Here is a 16,256-nt window from a genome sequence, read left to right on the forward strand (position 1 = left end):
TTCATCCACCTCACAGAGTGTCTGTTGTGGGGGGGGGGGGGGAGGAAGGGAAAGGAGATTGTGAGCCGCTCTGAGACTCTTCGAAGTGGAGGGCAGGATATAAATCCAATATCTTCATCTACCTCACAGAGTGTCTGTCGTGGGGGGGAGGAAGGGAAAGGAGATTGTGAGCCACTCTGAGACTCTTCAGAGTGGAGGGCGGGATATAAATCCAATATCTTCATCTACCTCACAGGGTGTCTGTTGTGGGGGGGGGGGGGAGGAAGGGAAAGGAGATTGTGAGCCGCTCTGAGACTCATCGGAGTGGAGGGCGGGATATAAATTCAATATCTTCATCTACCTCACAGGGTGTCTGTTGTGGGGGAGGAAGGGAAAGGAGATTGTGAGCCGCTCTGAGACTCTTCGGAGTGGAGGGTGGGATATAAATCCAATATCTTCATCTACCTCACAGGGTGTCTGTTGTGGGGGAGGAAGGGAAAGGAGATTGTGAGCCACTCTGAGACTCTGGAGTGGAGGACGGGATATAAATCCAATATCTTCTTCTTCTGCAAGTGCGGGTTGATTAAATGGGTCCACCCCCCCCCCAACTATGGGCCTGGCTGCCTCCCCTTCCTCACTTCTCCAGCTCTGTGTGCTCCGGCCCGCGCTGCCTCCCCTTCCCCACCCAGTTCTCCCAGCTCTGTAAGCCTCCCCTCGTCTTGCCCTGGCTCCACCGCCTGCCTCCCACTCCCCCATGGAAGTGAAATCGCCGGGTGGGCAGGGGGTGCGTTCTGCCATTCTTGACTCCTGTTGCTGCTAACCAGTGTGCCTCACCCTGAGAAAAGAGGAAGAAAGTGGCCAGTGCAAAAGGGGGGGGTGGGCAGGGCAGAGGCCTTGGCAATAGCGGGCGGGATGCACATGCTTCTCTGATCTCCGTGGCACGCGAGAAAGGGAAGGGGCGGGGCCAGGCCAGGAAGTGCGCTCGGGACCTGCGCAGAGCTTCCTGGCGAGTGCGAAAGGATCAGGGTGGGGCCAGGCTAGGAAGCGTCCCCTGGGCCTGCGCAGCGCTCACTGGTGCGTGCAAAAGGATCGGCAAGGAGGCCCTGCACAGGCATCTGGAATGTGCGTCTGGGTGTGTGTGCACGCGCCCCTGGCCTGGGTTGATCTGGGGGCCGGTCCAAGGGTCCGTTTACGGCCCGCGGACCCGAGGTTCCCCACCCCTGCTCTAGATGGTCCAAGCCAGCCCAATCTCATCAGATCTCAGTTCAGCAGGGTCGGCCCTGGTTAGTATTTGGAAGAGAGACCGCCAAGGGAGTCCAGGGTTGCTACGCAGAGACAGGCAATGGCCACCGGCTTCTGCTCCTCTCTTGCGCGATTTGACAGCGACGTCCCCCACCGCGTACGCACCGAAGAATGTGACCCTGAAGCTGCTTTTCCCCATATCATACACAGGAGCCTGTGTGGAGTGAGATACCATTCTGAGTCTTGCCCAGAAATGAACACGTTTCTGTAACCCAATGTGCGTCTGGGTGTGTGCGTGTGCGTGCTCCTGGCCTGGGTTGTTCTGGGGGCCGGTCCAAGCGGCCGTTTACGGCCCACGGACCGGAGGTTCCCCACCCCTGCCCTGGATGGTCCAAGCCAGCCCAATCTCATCAGATCTCAGAAGTTCAGCAGGGTCGGCCCTGGTTAGTATTTGGAAGAGAGACCACCAAGGAAGTCCAGGGTTGCTACGCAGAGGCAGGCAATGGCCACCGGCTTCTGCTCCTCTCTTGCGCGATTTGACAGTGACGTCCCCCACTGTGTACGCACCGAAGAATGTGACCCTGAAGCTGCTTTTCCCCATATCATACACAGGCGCCTGTGTGGAGTGAGATACCATTCTGAGTCTTGCCCAGAAATGAACACGTTTCTGTAACCCAATGAGAGCGGACCTTCTGCATTCCCTGCAGCCAGTTCCGAACAGACAACTTGGATGGCTTCCATGTTAAATAACCTAAATCAGGGGTGTCGAACTCGTTTGTTATGAGGGCCAAATCTGACATAAATGAGACCTTGTTGGACAGGGCCGTGTCGGGCCAGGCCATGTGTGTTCCTATTTAAGATTAGGTACCAGAAATATAAACTTAATAAACGACAAACACAATTAAATATATATATTTTTTTAAAAACTTGAAACGTGATTAAAATGTTAGCACTCTTTGGTCTTAAAGGTGCTTTCTTTGTATTTTTCCCATGGGGATCCAGGGAACTGGGCAAAGGAAGCTCTGGCTCTTTCCTTCCTTCCCCAGGGGACCAGGAGGGGGAGGAGCCTCAGCCAACAGAATGAAGAGAGGCTTGGCTCAGTAGCTCTGCTGTGCAACTGAGCAAGCCTGGCAAAGCAAGCTCTCCCCCCCCTTCCTTCCCAAGAGAGGAGTGTAGCTATTGAATATTAGGTAGCAGAGATATAAACTCTATAAAGGACACAAGCACAATTGAAGATTTTTTTAAAAACTTAAAACATTAGTACTCGGTCTTAAAGGTGTTTTCTATGTATTTCTCCCATGGGATCTAGGGAACTGGGCAAAGGAAGCTCTGGCTCTTTCCTTCCTTCCCCAGAGGACCGGGAGGGGGAGGAGGCTCAGCCAAAAGAAGGAAGAGAAACTTGGCTCAGTAGCTCTGCTGTGCAACTGAGAGAGCCTGGCAAAGCAAGCTCTCCCCGCCTTCCTTCCCAAGGGAGGAGCCTCAGCCAATGGAGAAAATAGAGGTTTTGCTCTGTAGCTTCTGTGTGCTTGAGCAAGCCTGGCAAAGCAAGCTGTGATGCAGAAGGAAGCAAGAGGGAGGGAGAAGGAAACAAATGACAGTTGCTTGGGGGCCTGATTCGGCCCCCAGGCTGCACGTTCGACACCCCTGGCCTAAACACCTGTCAGAGGCAGTCCTGCACGAAGCGCACGACGCACCTCAAGCCCAAACCTCACTCTCCCCAAGGACATGGCACAGCAGTTGGTACAAAGACGCGATCGGGCACCTGCCCGGCCTGAAATTCACGGTTCAGAGGCAAAAGGAGCCATATCCAAGAGTCGAAAAAGGGACTTACGGAGCTGCGCATTCTGGTAAACGTTCCGGATGACATCGGCAAGCTCCGAATTGTTGTTCTCGAGAGCGGCGATCAAGTCCGTCACCCAGCCTCTCCTGCACCAGAGGTGGCTGAAGAAATTGTGCACGGACAATATGTCCCCGTGCCTGTCAGTGCTACATCTGATCTGCTGCTGCAGAAATGAGGAACAGGGAGGCACAAGTTCAGAAAGAAACCGGGGCGGGGGAGAGCACACCAAGAGCACTGCCTCGTACAGCTTTGAGACAGACAACCCTCCCCCCCCGCCCCATCCAAGCGTATTTTTCACTCAGTGGGTCACAAATGCTTTATTGACCAACTCGTTAATAAACTAAAACTCATTAGGGAAACAGTCCCCAAGGGTTTTGATCCTGGGGGCACCTTTGGAATTTTGGCACAGGTGGGGACTGCACAACCCGGGAGGGGGGATGGAAGAGAGCACACCAAGAGCATCGTCTCGTGCAGTTTTGAAACAATCTCCTGTATCTTCTCTCCCCACGACCGCCACCCTGTGAGGTGGGAGGGGCTGAGAGGGCTCTCACAGCAGCTGCCCTTTCAAGGACAACCTCTGCCAGAGCTATGGCTGACCCAAGGCCATTCCAGCAGCTGCAAGTGGAGGAGTGGGGAATCAAACCCGGTTCTCCCAGATAAGAGAGCTCTGGCTGACCCAAGGCCATTCCAGCAGGTGCAAGTGGAGGAGTGGGGAATCCAACCCGGTTCTCCCAGATAAGAGAGCTCTGGCTGACCCAAGGCCATTCCAGCAGGTGCAAGTGGAGGAGTAGGGAATCCAACCCAGTTCTCCCAGATAAGAGAGCTCTGGCTGACCCAAGGCCATTCCAGCAGCTGCAAGTGGAGGAGTGGGGAATCCAACCCGGTTCTCCCAGAGAAGAGAGCTATGGCTGACCCAAGGCCATGCTAGCAGATGCAAGTGGAGGAGTGGGGAATCCAACCCGGTTCTCCCAGATAAGAGAGCTCTGGCTGACCCAGGGCCATGCTAGCAGCTGCAAGTGGAGGAGTGAGGAATCAAACCCGGTTCTCCCAGATAAGAGAGCTATGGCTGACCCAAGACCATTCCAGCAGGTGCAAGTGGAGGAGTGGGGAATCCAACCCGGTTCTCCCAGATAAGAGAGCTCTGGCTGACCCAAGGCCATTCCAGCAGCTGCAAGTGGAAGCGTGGGGAATCAAACCCGGTTCTCCTAGATAAGAGAGCTATGGCTGACCCAAGGCCATTCCAGCAGGTGCAAGTGGAGGAGTGGGGAATCAAACCTGGTTCTCCGAGATAAGAGAGCTCTGGCTGACCCAAGGCCATTCCAGCAGCTGCAAGTGGAGGAGTGGGGAATCAAACCCGGTTCTCCCAGATAAGAGAGCTATGACTGACCCAAGGCCATTCCAGCAGCTGCAAGTGGAAGCGTGGGGAATCAAACCCGGTTCTCCTAGATAAGAGAGCTATGGCTGACCCATGGCCATTCCAGCAGGTGCAAGTGGAGGAGTGGGGAATCAAACCTGGTTCTCCCAGAGAAGAGTCTTCGCACTTAACCGCTACACCAAACTGGCCACTGCCTTGTGACAGTAAGAAACAAACCTTGCTGAACTGTACCCAAAATAAAACCGAGGCAAAGATGGTGCTTACCTAGGAGCCTGGTGGTACCTGAAAGATTAGCAAGTTTTTATCCCAGCACGACCTGCTTTGTCAGATGATGAAGTCCGTGCCAATCTCTGCAGCGATAAAAGCTTGCTGATCTTTCAGATGAACACGCACAAAGCTGCCTTCTGCTGAAGGAGACCCCTGATCCGTCAAAGTCCACTCAGACTGGCAGCAGCTCTCCTGGGCCTCAGGCAGAGGTCTTCCCCATCATCTCCTGCCACATCTTTTAACTGGAGATGCCAAGGATTGAACCGGGGACCTTCCTCGTGCCAAGCAAGAGGCTCTAGCACTGAGCCACAGCTCCTTTTCATGGCTCTTGAGGGTCTCAGGCAGAGTTTTTTCTCATCACCTCCTGCTAGGTCTTTCAACTGGATATGTTGGGGACTGAACCTGGGACCTTCTGTGTGCTAAGCAGATGGTCTGCCACTGAGCCACAGCCCTTCTCCATCAGTCTCCAGGGTCTCAGGCTGAGGTCTTTCCCTCATCATCTCCTGCCTGGTCCTTTTAACTGGAGATGCCGGAGATTGAACCTGGGGCCTTCTGCATGCTGAGCAGAAGCTCTGCCACTGAGCCACAGCCCTTTTCCATTAGTCTCCTGGGTCTCAGGTAGAGGTCTTCCATATCACCTCCTGCCTGGTCCTTTCAACTGGAGATGCCAGGGATTGAACCAGGGACCGTCTGCATGCTGAGCAGATGCTCTACCACTGAGCCACAGCCCTTCTTCATTAGACTGCAGGGTCTCAGGCAGAGGTCTTTCTCATCAGCTCCTGTCAGATCTTTTAAGTGAAGATGCGAGGGATTGAACCTGGAACCTTCTGCATGCCAAGCAGTCGCTCTACCACTGAGTCAGTCTCTGAACCACCAGGTTATTTTCGCTGCTACGGAATTAATACAGACACTTCCCTGAAATCTTCACGGGCACCATCAGTAGGAACAGGCCTTCAGATAAATGACGGTTAGCTACATTTTTGCCAATGAACTGGGCCAATTTGGCATAATGGTTAAGTGTGCGGACTCTTATCTGGGAGAACCGGGTTTAATTCCCCACTCCTCCATTTGCAGCTGCTGGAATGGCCTTGGGTCAGCCATAGCTGTCCTAGGAGTTGTCCTTGAAAGGGCAGCTGCTTTGAGAGTCCACTCAGCCCTACCCACCTCACAGGGTGTCTGTTGCGGGGGGAGAAGATATGAGAAATTGTAAGCCGCTGAGTCTCTGATTCAGAGAGAAGGGCAGGGTATAAATCCACAGTCTTCTATTTGGAAACTCTGTACTGATTCACAGCTGCCTCGAGAGCCAGTTTGGTGTAGTGTCTAAGTGTGCGGACTCTTATCTGCGAGAACCGGGTATGATTCCCCACTCCTCCAATTGCTGGAATGGTTGTCCTTGAAAGGGCAACTGCTGGGAAAATCCTCCTAGCCCCACCCACCTCACAGGGTGTTTGCTGTGGAGGGGGAAGGTAAAGGAGATTGTGAGCCGCTCTGGGACTCTTCGGAGTGGAGGGCGGGATATAAATCCAATATCTTCATCTACCTCACAGGGTGTCTGTTGTGGGGGAGGAAGGTAAAGGAGATTGTGAGCCGCTCCGGGACTCTTTGGAGTGGTGGGCGGGATATAAATCCAATATCTTCATCTACCTCACAGGGTGTCTGTTGTGGGGGGGGGGGGGGAGGTAAAGGAGATTGTGAACCACTCTGGGACTCTTTGGAGTGGAGGGCGGGATATAAATCCAATATCTTCATCTACCTCACAGGGTTTCTGTTGTGGAGGAGGAAGGGAAAGGAGATTGTGAGCTGCTCTGAGACTCTTCGGAGTGGAGGGCGGGATACTAATCCAATCTCTTCATCTACCTCACAGAGTGTCTGTTGTGGGGGAGCAAGATGAAGGAGGTTGTGAGCCGCTCTGAGACTGCGATTCGGAGTGAAGGGCAGGATATAAATCCAATATCATCATCATCGATAGTCCCGAGTTGCCCCCTCTCATCAGAGCTCGGAAGCTACACGGGGCCGGTGCTTGGACAGGAGACCACCAGGAAGACGGAGGGCTGCTCTCCAGAGGCAGGCAATGGCCAGCTCTCTCAGCTCCTCTCTTGCCTTGAAAACCTCACAGCTGGGGGCATGTCTCTGTGAGACCGCTGCGGCCTGGGTGGCACGGGTTAGCTTTTATGCAGCTGCGCTCCGTCAGCCAGACGGTTAGAATCAAGCAGGCCTGCTTGTTCGCACATGCCAAAAGGTCCCGGAATCGTTTCCCCGCATCTCCAGGGCAATGATCTCAAAGCTAAGGTGGACGGAATATTTTTAGAACACCGGTTTGGAAATACCTTCTCTGCAGTGCCGGATTAAACCCTGTGGAGGCCTCCAGGCAGTCAAAATCTCGGGGGGTGGGGGAGGGGGGCCCTTGCAAATGATCTCTGAGTCAGAGCGCCCACCCCACAGCTTGAGGCCCCCGTCGCAGCCCATAGGCCCCTTCTCAAAATCCCCTCTGACAAAGCTGTGGGGGAGAGGCAGAGAGGGCCGAACTTGGCACCTAATTATAATTACCATATTGTCAATTTTGGGATAACCTGTAACAGTTTGCATAGAGACTATTTAGGCGGTTAAGAATTCGCAGCAAGGCACACTTAATAGCTTAATGATAATACGGGTTCAGTGAGATTACCTGTGCTTTGATACAGGAATTAGTGTCTTAATCTTTCGTTTTCATCTTGACCTCTCTCCTTGGATAGAGGATGGTCTACATCTCCAGATACATCTTTGTAACTTAAAATCCTTCCGCGATGTTTTATTGTATGCACGGAAGTGTTTCTGCTTGCTTCCAACCTGATTCCGTAAGTTTTAATTAATTGTATACGAATATAAATATTGATATTAACTTGTATGTTTTTTCAAAAAAAAAATTCAATCAAAAATATAAAGAGGAACTTGGCAACGACGCCAGCCGCAGCCGCGCCAGGCGAGTCAGGCAAAGAGCGGCTCAGTTACTGGTTCAATGTGGCCAAGTGCCAAGTAATGCACATTGGGGCCAAGAATCCCAGCTGCAAATACAAGTTGATGGGGTGTGAACTGGCAGAGACTGACCAAGAGAGAAATCTTGGGGTCGTGGTAGATAACTCACTGAAAATGTCAAGACAGTGTGCGACTGCAATAAAAAAACGCCAACGCCATGCTGGGAATTATTAGGAAGGGGATTGAAAACAAATCAGCCAGTATCGTAATGCCCCTGTATAAATCGATGGTGCGGTCTCATTTGGAGTACTGTGTGCAGTTCTGGTCGCCGCACCTCAAAAGGATATTATAGCATTGGAGAAAGTCCAGAAAAGGGCAACTAGAATGATTACAGGTTTGGAACACTTTCCCTATGAAGAAAGAAGCTTGGGGCTCTTTCGCTTGGAGAAATGTCGACTGCAGGGTGACGTGATAGAGGTTTACAAGATTATGCATGGGATGGAGAAGGTAGAGAAAGAAGTACTTTTCTCCCTTTCTCACAATACAAGAACTCATGGGCATTCGATGAAATTGCTGAGCAGTCGGGTTAGAACAGATAAAAGGAGGTACTTCTTCACCCAAAGGGTGATTAACATGTGGAATTCACTGCCACAGGAGGTGGTGGTGGCTACAAGCATAGCCAGCTTCAAGAGGGGGTTAGATAAAAATATGGAGCAGAGGTCCATCAGTGGCTATTAGCCACAGCAGGCTCCGAGGGCTGCAAGCAGGAGGGAAACGGTGGGAGAAAGATGGCCCGGGGTTTCTAAAGGTTTGGGGTCCCATACGCCAGTGGCTAGTTGGCCTAATCATTAATCCGGCCCTGCTTCTTTGCACTCAAGCATATCTTTTCATCCCCCCCCCACCCGAGTGAGTTCTAGCAAACAGGCTCAGCATTGTCGGTCAGTTCAAATGGCAGGAAATCTGGATGTGGTGGTCACAAGCGGGGGGGGGGGCATATTGAAAGTCCTGAGAAACCTTCTGCCTTGTACCATCCCCAAAACCGTCTTCTCTTACATGTTCATGGCCGGGAATTAAGATCACAGGGACAAACGCTCCTGCCTTTCCCATCAATCAAGGAAGCTCACTTGGTGGGTACTCCAGGAGAGGGCCTTCTCAGTGGCAGCCACACAATGGTATAACTCAGGGGTGGCCAAGGATAGCTCTCCGGATGTTTTTTTGCCTACAACTCCCATCAGCCCCAGCCATTGGCCATGCTGGCTGGGGCTGATGGGAGTTGTAGGCAAAAACACATCTGGAGAGCTACCCTTGGCCACCCCTGATGTAACTACCTTCCCAGGAAGGTATGCCCAGGCCTTGAATTTAGCAGGAGCTGAAAGAAGCGCAGCTCCTGAACCTTTCTGATGGTTCCCCCTCCTCCTCCCCAGCTACCTGCCTTGTCCACTGAACAGGAGGTGCAGCTGCATAACAATCCCCGGATTAGGAGAGCGGGCAGCCAGCCGGCCACCAGGGGCTTTGCCACACCCCCAGCAGCCCTCATTAATCCCTGGAGAAGCCCACACCACCCTTTCTCCACTTCTTATGTGATTTTCGGTGGCGGGTGGCTTGCTGGCCTTTTGACTGTATGTGTGTGTGTACTCAGGAGACTGCAAGAAGATACAATCCCTCAGTCCTAAGGGAAATCAGCCCTGACTGTTCCCTGGAAGGTCAGGTGCTGAAGCTGAAGCTCCAATACTTTGACCACCCAATGAGAAGGGAGCACTCCCTGGAGAAGACCCTGATGCTGGGAAAGACAGAAGGCAAAAGAAGAAGGAGGCGGCAAAAGGAGATGGCTGGACAGCGTTACTGATGTAACAAACATGAATTTGAGCAGACTTCGGAGGATGGTGGAAGACAGGAGGGCCTGGCGTGGCTTGGTCCATGGAGTCGCAAAGAGTCGGACTCGACTGGGCGACTGAACAACAACAAAAGCGCGCACCAACTCAGCTTAGAGGGAACATTGATTACAACTGGTCTCCAGGTAAAAGAGATCAGTTCTCCTGCAGAAAGTGACTACTTTGGAAGATGGGACTCCATGGTATTACCAGGAGTGGAATTCTAGCAGGAGCCCCATTGCATATTAGGCCACACACCCGACGTAGCCAATCCTCCAAGAGCTTACAAAAAAGAGCCCTGTAAACGCTTGGAGGACTGGCTACATCAGGGGTGGGTGGCCTAATATGCAAAGGAGTTCCTGCTACAAAAAAAGCCCTGAGTATAAGGCAGCTTCATATGAAGATGAAGATATTGGATTTATATCCCGCCCTCCACTCCGAAGAGTCTCAGAGCGGCTCACAATCTCCTTTACCTTCCTCCCCCACAACAGACACCCTGTGAGGTGGGTGGGGCTGGAGAGGGCTCTCACAGCAGCTGCCCTTTCAAGGACAACCTCTGCCAGAGCTATGACTGACCCAAGGCCATCCCAGCAGGTGCAAGTGGAGGAGTGGGGAATCAGACCCGGTTCTCCCAGATAAGAGTCCGCACACTTCACCACTACACCAAACTGGCTATCTGATGTCTTTTCTTTCTTTCCTTTTACATTCCAGGCTTCCTGCGGCCGGCCTGCGATTCAGCGCTGCAGCACCTTTTGTGCTCTGTTTGCCCTTCCGGAGGCCGTCGCTGTGCCAAATGAGAGGGTAGATGCCACTCTGGGACCGTGGAAATTTGTAATCGGAGTCTGGCGCCTCGGATCTCTTTATGCGCGGGTCACAGGACGTCAGCGAGAGAGGGAAAGGGTAGAAAGGAAAACCCCCTCTAGTCCTATGGTTGGTTTACCTTTGGCTCACACCAAATATCTCCCTGTAAGATCCTTCAAGCATAAAACAGGGAAAAACCAGAAACAAAGGGAGAATCAAAGAATCATAAAGTTGGATGGGACCTCCAGGGTCATCTAGTCCACCCCCCTGCGCCATGCAGGAAACTCACAAATCCCTCCCCCTAAATTCACGGGATCCTCATTGCTGTCAGATGGCCATCCAGCCTCTGTTTCAAAACCTCCCAGGAAGCAGAGTCCACCACCTCCCAAGGAGGAAGCCCGTACCACTGAGGAATCGCTCTAACCGTCAGGACGTTCTTCCTAAACTGAGAGCCTATTCGGTCTAGCTGCGAAGTGTGCGGACTCTTATCTGGGAGAACTGAGTTAGATTCCCCACTCCCCCACTTGCACCTGCTGGAATTTGAGCAGACTTCGGAGGATGGTGGAAGACAGGAAGGCCTGGCGTGACTTTGCCCACGGGGTTGCAACTGAACAACAACAAATGTGTGTGTGTGGGGGGGGGGGGGGAAGGCCTGCTTGGGCTGGCTGGATCTCTAGCCAGCTCAAGCAGACCTCACCTGCCCAGGGCTCTCTTTCTTACATCGGGTTGCTTTTGGCGGGTGAGGGGGCGGCATATACTAATGAGCTCCCCCACCTATTTGTCTACAAAACGACCCCTGCTTGAGTATATTACAATCTTAAGGACTAGAAACTTTTTTTCCCCAAAAAAGCTACGGCTGTTGTTGTTATTATTTTAAAAAGAAGCTGACTCGGGTACAACGTCCAATATCTTTTTGGGTGCTTTCTTCTACAGAGGTTCAGAACCACGGCCCGCGCACCTCTTCGGGCACAACCTTAGCCACGGCTTCCCCACCCCAAATAATACAACATCAGCAAGGAGGGGAAGGGTTCTAGAACGTTACCCTGTCTGCCGCGGTGAGGCACGGTAGAAAATCTAGCAGCTGGTTCAAACGCACGTTGTGGAACCTATGGTAGTTCCTCTCGATGTATTCTTTCACCTTATCCTCTGCAAACCCCATCTTCGCTTAAAGCCTGAGGGAGAGAAAAGAGGAAAGCAAGCACCGGTTAGGGTTTCATGCTAACAGCAGAGGTATCCAATGCCAGATTGATGTAGTGGTTAAATGCATGGACTCTTATCTGGGAGAACCAGGTTTGATTCCTCACTCCTCCACTTGCACCTGCTGGAATGGCCTTGGGACAGCCATAGCTCTTATCTGGGAGAACCGGGTTTGATTCCCCATGCCTCCCCCTGCAGCTGTTGGAATGACCTTGCGTCAGCCATAGCTCTCTTATCTGGGAGAACCGGGTTTGATTCCCCACCCCTCCACTTGCAGCTGCTGGAATGGCCTTGGGTCAGCCAGAGCTCTCTTATCTGGGAGAACCGGGTTTGATTCCCCACTCCTCCACTTGCACCTGCTGGAATGGCCTTGGGTCAGTCTTATCTGGGAGAATTGGGTTTGACTCCCCGCTCCTCCACTTGCAGCTGCTGAAATGGCCTTGGGTCAGCCATAGCTCTCTTATCTGGGAGAACTGGGTTTGATTCCCCACGCCTCCACTTGCAGCTGCTGGAATGGCCTTGGGTCAGCCATAGCTCTCTTATCTGGGAGAACTGGGTTTGATTCCCCACGCCTCCACTTGCAGCTGCTGGAATGGCCTTGGGTCAGCCATAGCTCTCTTATCTGGGAGAACTGGGTTTGATTCCCCACTCCTCCACTTGCACCTGCTGGAATGGTCTTGGGTCAGCCATAGCTCTGGCAGAGGTTGTCCTTGAAAGGGCAGTTGTTGTGAGAGCCCTCTCCAGCCCCACCCACCTCACAGGGTGCCTGTTGTGGGGGGGGGGGGAGGTAAAGGAGATTGTGAGCCGCTCTGAGACTCTTTGGAGTGAGGGCGGGATATAAATCCATTATCTTCATCTACTTCACAGGGTGTCTGTTGTGGGAGGTGGGGAGGAAGGTAAAGGAGATTGTGAGCCACTTTGAGACCCTTCAGAGTGGAGGGCGGGATATAAATCCAATATCTTCATCTACCTCACAGGGTGTCTGTTGTGAGGGAGGAAGGTGAAGGAGATTGTGAGCCGCTCTGAGACTCTTCGGAGTGGAGGGCGGGATATAAAACCAATATCTTCATCTTTGAGAGCTTACAAAAAAAGAGCCTCATAACATGTTATGTCTCTTCAGTTTGCCGTTTGTCATGTAAGCTTTTGCCTTATGCACGGGTTCCAGAACATAAGGAAAGCGGCCAGTAGATGGGTGAATGAAACACGGGCGGAACCTAGGACCCGTGTCGCCGCACCAGTTGGATTTCGGACTGCCCCGAGCAAGAAGTAGCACATTTATTGGTACTGTACGTGTCTATCAACAAAAGGATACAGACACCGGACTTTGGTACCACTACAGCAATTGGAAATCAATTTGTATTTTGAGTTGTGCTGTATTCATGGACATTGATAAGAATTTCGGTGAAGAACACATGAATAGGATATAAGAAATCGTGGATCAATTATTTGCAATATATAAGTAACACAGTGGTTTATTTCAGATGTTACTAATCAGCACACTGGGGTTTTGCCTAATTTCCAGCCTTGCCTAATCTCCAGGTGGGGGGCAGGGGACTCCCCCCCCCTTTGGAGGCCCTCCCCTGCTTCAGGATCATCAGAGAGAAGGGGGAGAATGTCTGCTGGGAGCTCCGTTATTCCTTATTGAGACCGATTCCCATAGGGCGGAAGGCCTCCAAATCGGGGATCCTCTGCCTTCCCCTGGATATTCACAGATAAATGACTAGCAGGGGAGCCCCTAAGGGTTCTGTGATTAAACCAGCCTCCAATACTGGTCCCAAGAAAGACTGTGCATACTATAGAACTTCACCTAATTTTGTCCTTATAAAGCACTGTGCATACTTTTCCAATGTATATTTTTATTACTATTATACATTATCCATTTCTCTACATGATTTCTGATATCCATTTTACATTTCCCCCCAACCCACCCCCCTTAGTCTATACATCCTTTTCTTCTTCTTCCAGCCAGGGACAAAGGACTTGAAGCTTCCACTGAATGTCCACTCTCCTTTCTTAGGACTGTGCATACTGCATGACTTCACCTTATGCGCAATTCACTGCTTTAAGTGGTTGTGTATGTTTCCTTTATAAATTTCAATGAAAATTTGCTGATTCTATTGGAGGCTGGTTTAGTCACAGAACCCTTAGGGGCTCCCCTGCCACCCACCTGGGAATTGGCAACCCTGGGCCAGTGACAGAGACCGTTAAAATTAAAAAAAAAAGTTTCATTCTGGGTACAAGCTTTCATAAAAGCCCACTGACGCAGAGTGGTAAAGCTGCAGTACCGCAGTCGGAACCCTCTGCTCAGGACCCGAGTTCGATTCCAACAGAAACTGATACAGGCAGCCGGCTCGAAACGACTGGTGCTTGCACAGGGGACTTACCTTTTACCTTTTTTATAAGCTTTCATGTGCATGCATGAGAAAGCTTATACCCGGAATTAAACTTTTTGGGTCTTGAAGGTGCCGCCGGACTCCGTTCTGCTTCTCCAGACCCACCTCAATCAGCGTTCTGCTACTCCCCCTCGACTTTCCCTCGCGGTCCTAAATGGGCCGTCTGGAAAAGGTGCGCCACAAAAGCCTCCTCTGGAGCCAACTACGCCGGAAGGCAGAGAGCCACGCCGTCAACGCTCTCCCAAGCAAGGAAGCGAAATCAAAATGAAACTTCCTTTTCTCTTCCTGCGGATACTCCCATCCCCGCCCCCCCCCCAAAATACTTTTGGAAGGGACCGACACGTTGCAACGACGCTAGGGTCTCCTACTTTACAAATATCCCACTGAATCGATCCTACTCCAGCAGCTGATGCTTCTACTAAGGTTGCCAATCCCCAGGTGGGGGCAGGGGATCCCCCAGTTTGGAGGCTCTCCCCGCCCCCCATAAAGCGGGAGCGGAGGGAGATGTCTGCTGGGCACTCCATTATTTCCTATGGAGACCCATCACCCATAGGGAATAATGAAGAGTTGGTCCGCGGGTAACCGGGGGGGGGGCTGTTTTTTGAGGTAGAGGCAGCAGATTTGCGGCATTGCAACTCGCGCCTCTCCTCAAAACACCCTCCAAGTTTCAAAAGGATTGTCCCGGGGGGGGGGGTCCAATTCGATGAGCCCCCAAAGAAGGTGCCCCTAGCCTTCATTCTTTCCACTGGAGGGAAGGCATATAAAGGTGTGCGGTCCCTTGAAAAGTGATGGCCAGGACTCCCTTTGGAGTTCAACGCTCCTTGCCGCAACCTTGCGCGTGGTTCCACTCCCGAAGTCCCCAGATATTGGCAACCCAAGTTTCTACTGAACGTTCAGTAGCAACCCCTCCCCCCGGCCAATTTTTAGAATGAAATCGCTTACTCTGCAAATATTTTTTTAAAGGAAGCGAATTATGCGGCGCCCTTTTTAACCTCTCCAACGATCTTCGTCCTTACGACGCTTTGACCTCTCGTGGGGGCAACATGGGCCGATCTACCAGCTCGTGCGGAAGAGGCCTGGTGCTAAATAAAGATTCTCTTCCCCCGCCCCCTCCCCCCTTTTTATTCTGGCATGCTATGAACACCCAGCGACGACGAAATCGAAAGCGCCTCGGTTGCACCCGAGTTGCCAATCCAGCAAACAATTGCGCCTAATACGGAGCCGGTGATGCAAAAAAGGGAATCTCCCCTCTCCTCGCACCTGGCCCAGCCGGGTGAACCAAGGACCCGAGCTCGGCATCTCAACAAGGCTTTCCTCCCAGAGGAAAAGCGCCTCGGCCCGCCCACCGCTTCCCTTTACCTGCTCGCAAAGCGCCCGCAGCGGCGGAAAAAGACGATTGCAGAGAAAAAAAAGCGAGTTTGCAAAACCCCCAGTTTGGAAGATCGGCTTCCCGGGATCCTCCAGCGACGGGTCCTCCCGGGGAACGTTCTGAGCCCGCCCTCCTTCCCCCCCGTGCCCATTTCCCATTGGTGGTTCGTCTCCGACTCCGGGAGATCCGACCAATCCGCTGGGAACGTGGCGTTGCCAATCAAGAGACGCGCAGACACACAGGGAAGGCTGGGCTCTGGAACGCGCATTGCTCACGGCCTAGTTAGTTTCTCGGAGTTTGCGCGTGGAGGCTTTTTGGGGGCGAGTGAGCGCAAACTTTAGGAGAGGGCCGAGGTTTGTTCGCTGCGCACGCCTTAGAAGGCCGAGGTTTGCTTACCGCGCGCTGCAAGCGAGGTTGCAAAGTCCCGTGGCAAGCCGCAGCTCTTGCAGTTTATTTCTAAGCAAACAGGAATTCCCCAGGAAGGGTTTGCCTTTCCTGATAAGCTATGAGGATTGCAGCATTTTAGCGTCGGGCAAAGAGGGCGGGGAACAAACGCGAGGAGGCGCTAAGGAGAGTTCTCGGGGCAGGAGTTCCCCTCGCCTAAGGTCGGGGTTGCGTCCTCCAGCCCGGGAAAGTTACTGGGACTCGAGTCTGCGAAAAGGGGAATTTGGAGAAGGGAGTTCCCCCGCACAGTCCGGCTACCGGTCTGAAGCTGCCATTTCCTCCCGGGGAATTACCATCGAGTCTAGGGTTGCCAAATCCAATTCAAGAAATATCTGGGGACTTTGGGGGTGGAGCCAGGATCTAGGCTGTGACAAGCATCATTGAACTCCAAAGGGAGTTCCGGCCATCACATTGAAAGGGACGGCACACCTTTTCAATTCCTTCCTGCCATAGGAAATAATGAAGGATAGGGGCGCCTTCTTTTGGGGCTCATAGAATTTGGACACACTCAACTCACCCTCAACAA

At 52.4% G+C, this 16,256-nt stretch overlaps 1 protein-coding gene and 1 non-coding gene across 2 annotated transcripts in view; both read right to left on the reverse strand.

Moving 5' to 3' along the window:
* The window catches only part of MAVS (mitochondrial antiviral signaling protein), a 33,562-nt gene extending 18,139 nt beyond the window's left edge, over positions 1-15,423 (reverse strand). Inside the window, exons 1-3 of the mRNA XM_060247415.1 lie at positions 15,277-15,423; positions 11,370-11,499; positions 3,053-3,224 (exon numbers count right to left, since the gene is read on the reverse strand). Coding sequence (XP_060103398.1) covers positions 3,053-3,224; positions 11,370-11,486 — 289 coding nt within the window. The 5' untranslated portion in view covers positions 11,487-11,499; positions 15,277-15,423. The remainder of the gene's footprint in view (positions 1-3,052; positions 3,225-11,369; positions 11,500-15,276) is intronic.
* TRNAA-AGC (transfer RNA alanine (anticodon AGC)) lies at positions 5,363-5,431 on the reverse strand. The gene has a single exon. It is a non-coding gene; the product is annotated as a tRNA-Ala (tRNA).
* Positions 15,424-16,256: the final 833 nt, after the last annotated feature.

This window comes from Heteronotia binoei, chromosome 9 (assembly GCF_032191835.1).
Source record: "Heteronotia binoei isolate CCM8104 ecotype False Entrance Well chromosome 9, APGP_CSIRO_Hbin_v1, whole genome shotgun sequence".
Lineage (NCBI taxonomy): Eukaryota > Metazoa > Chordata > Lepidosauria > Squamata > Gekkonidae > Heteronotia > Heteronotia binoei.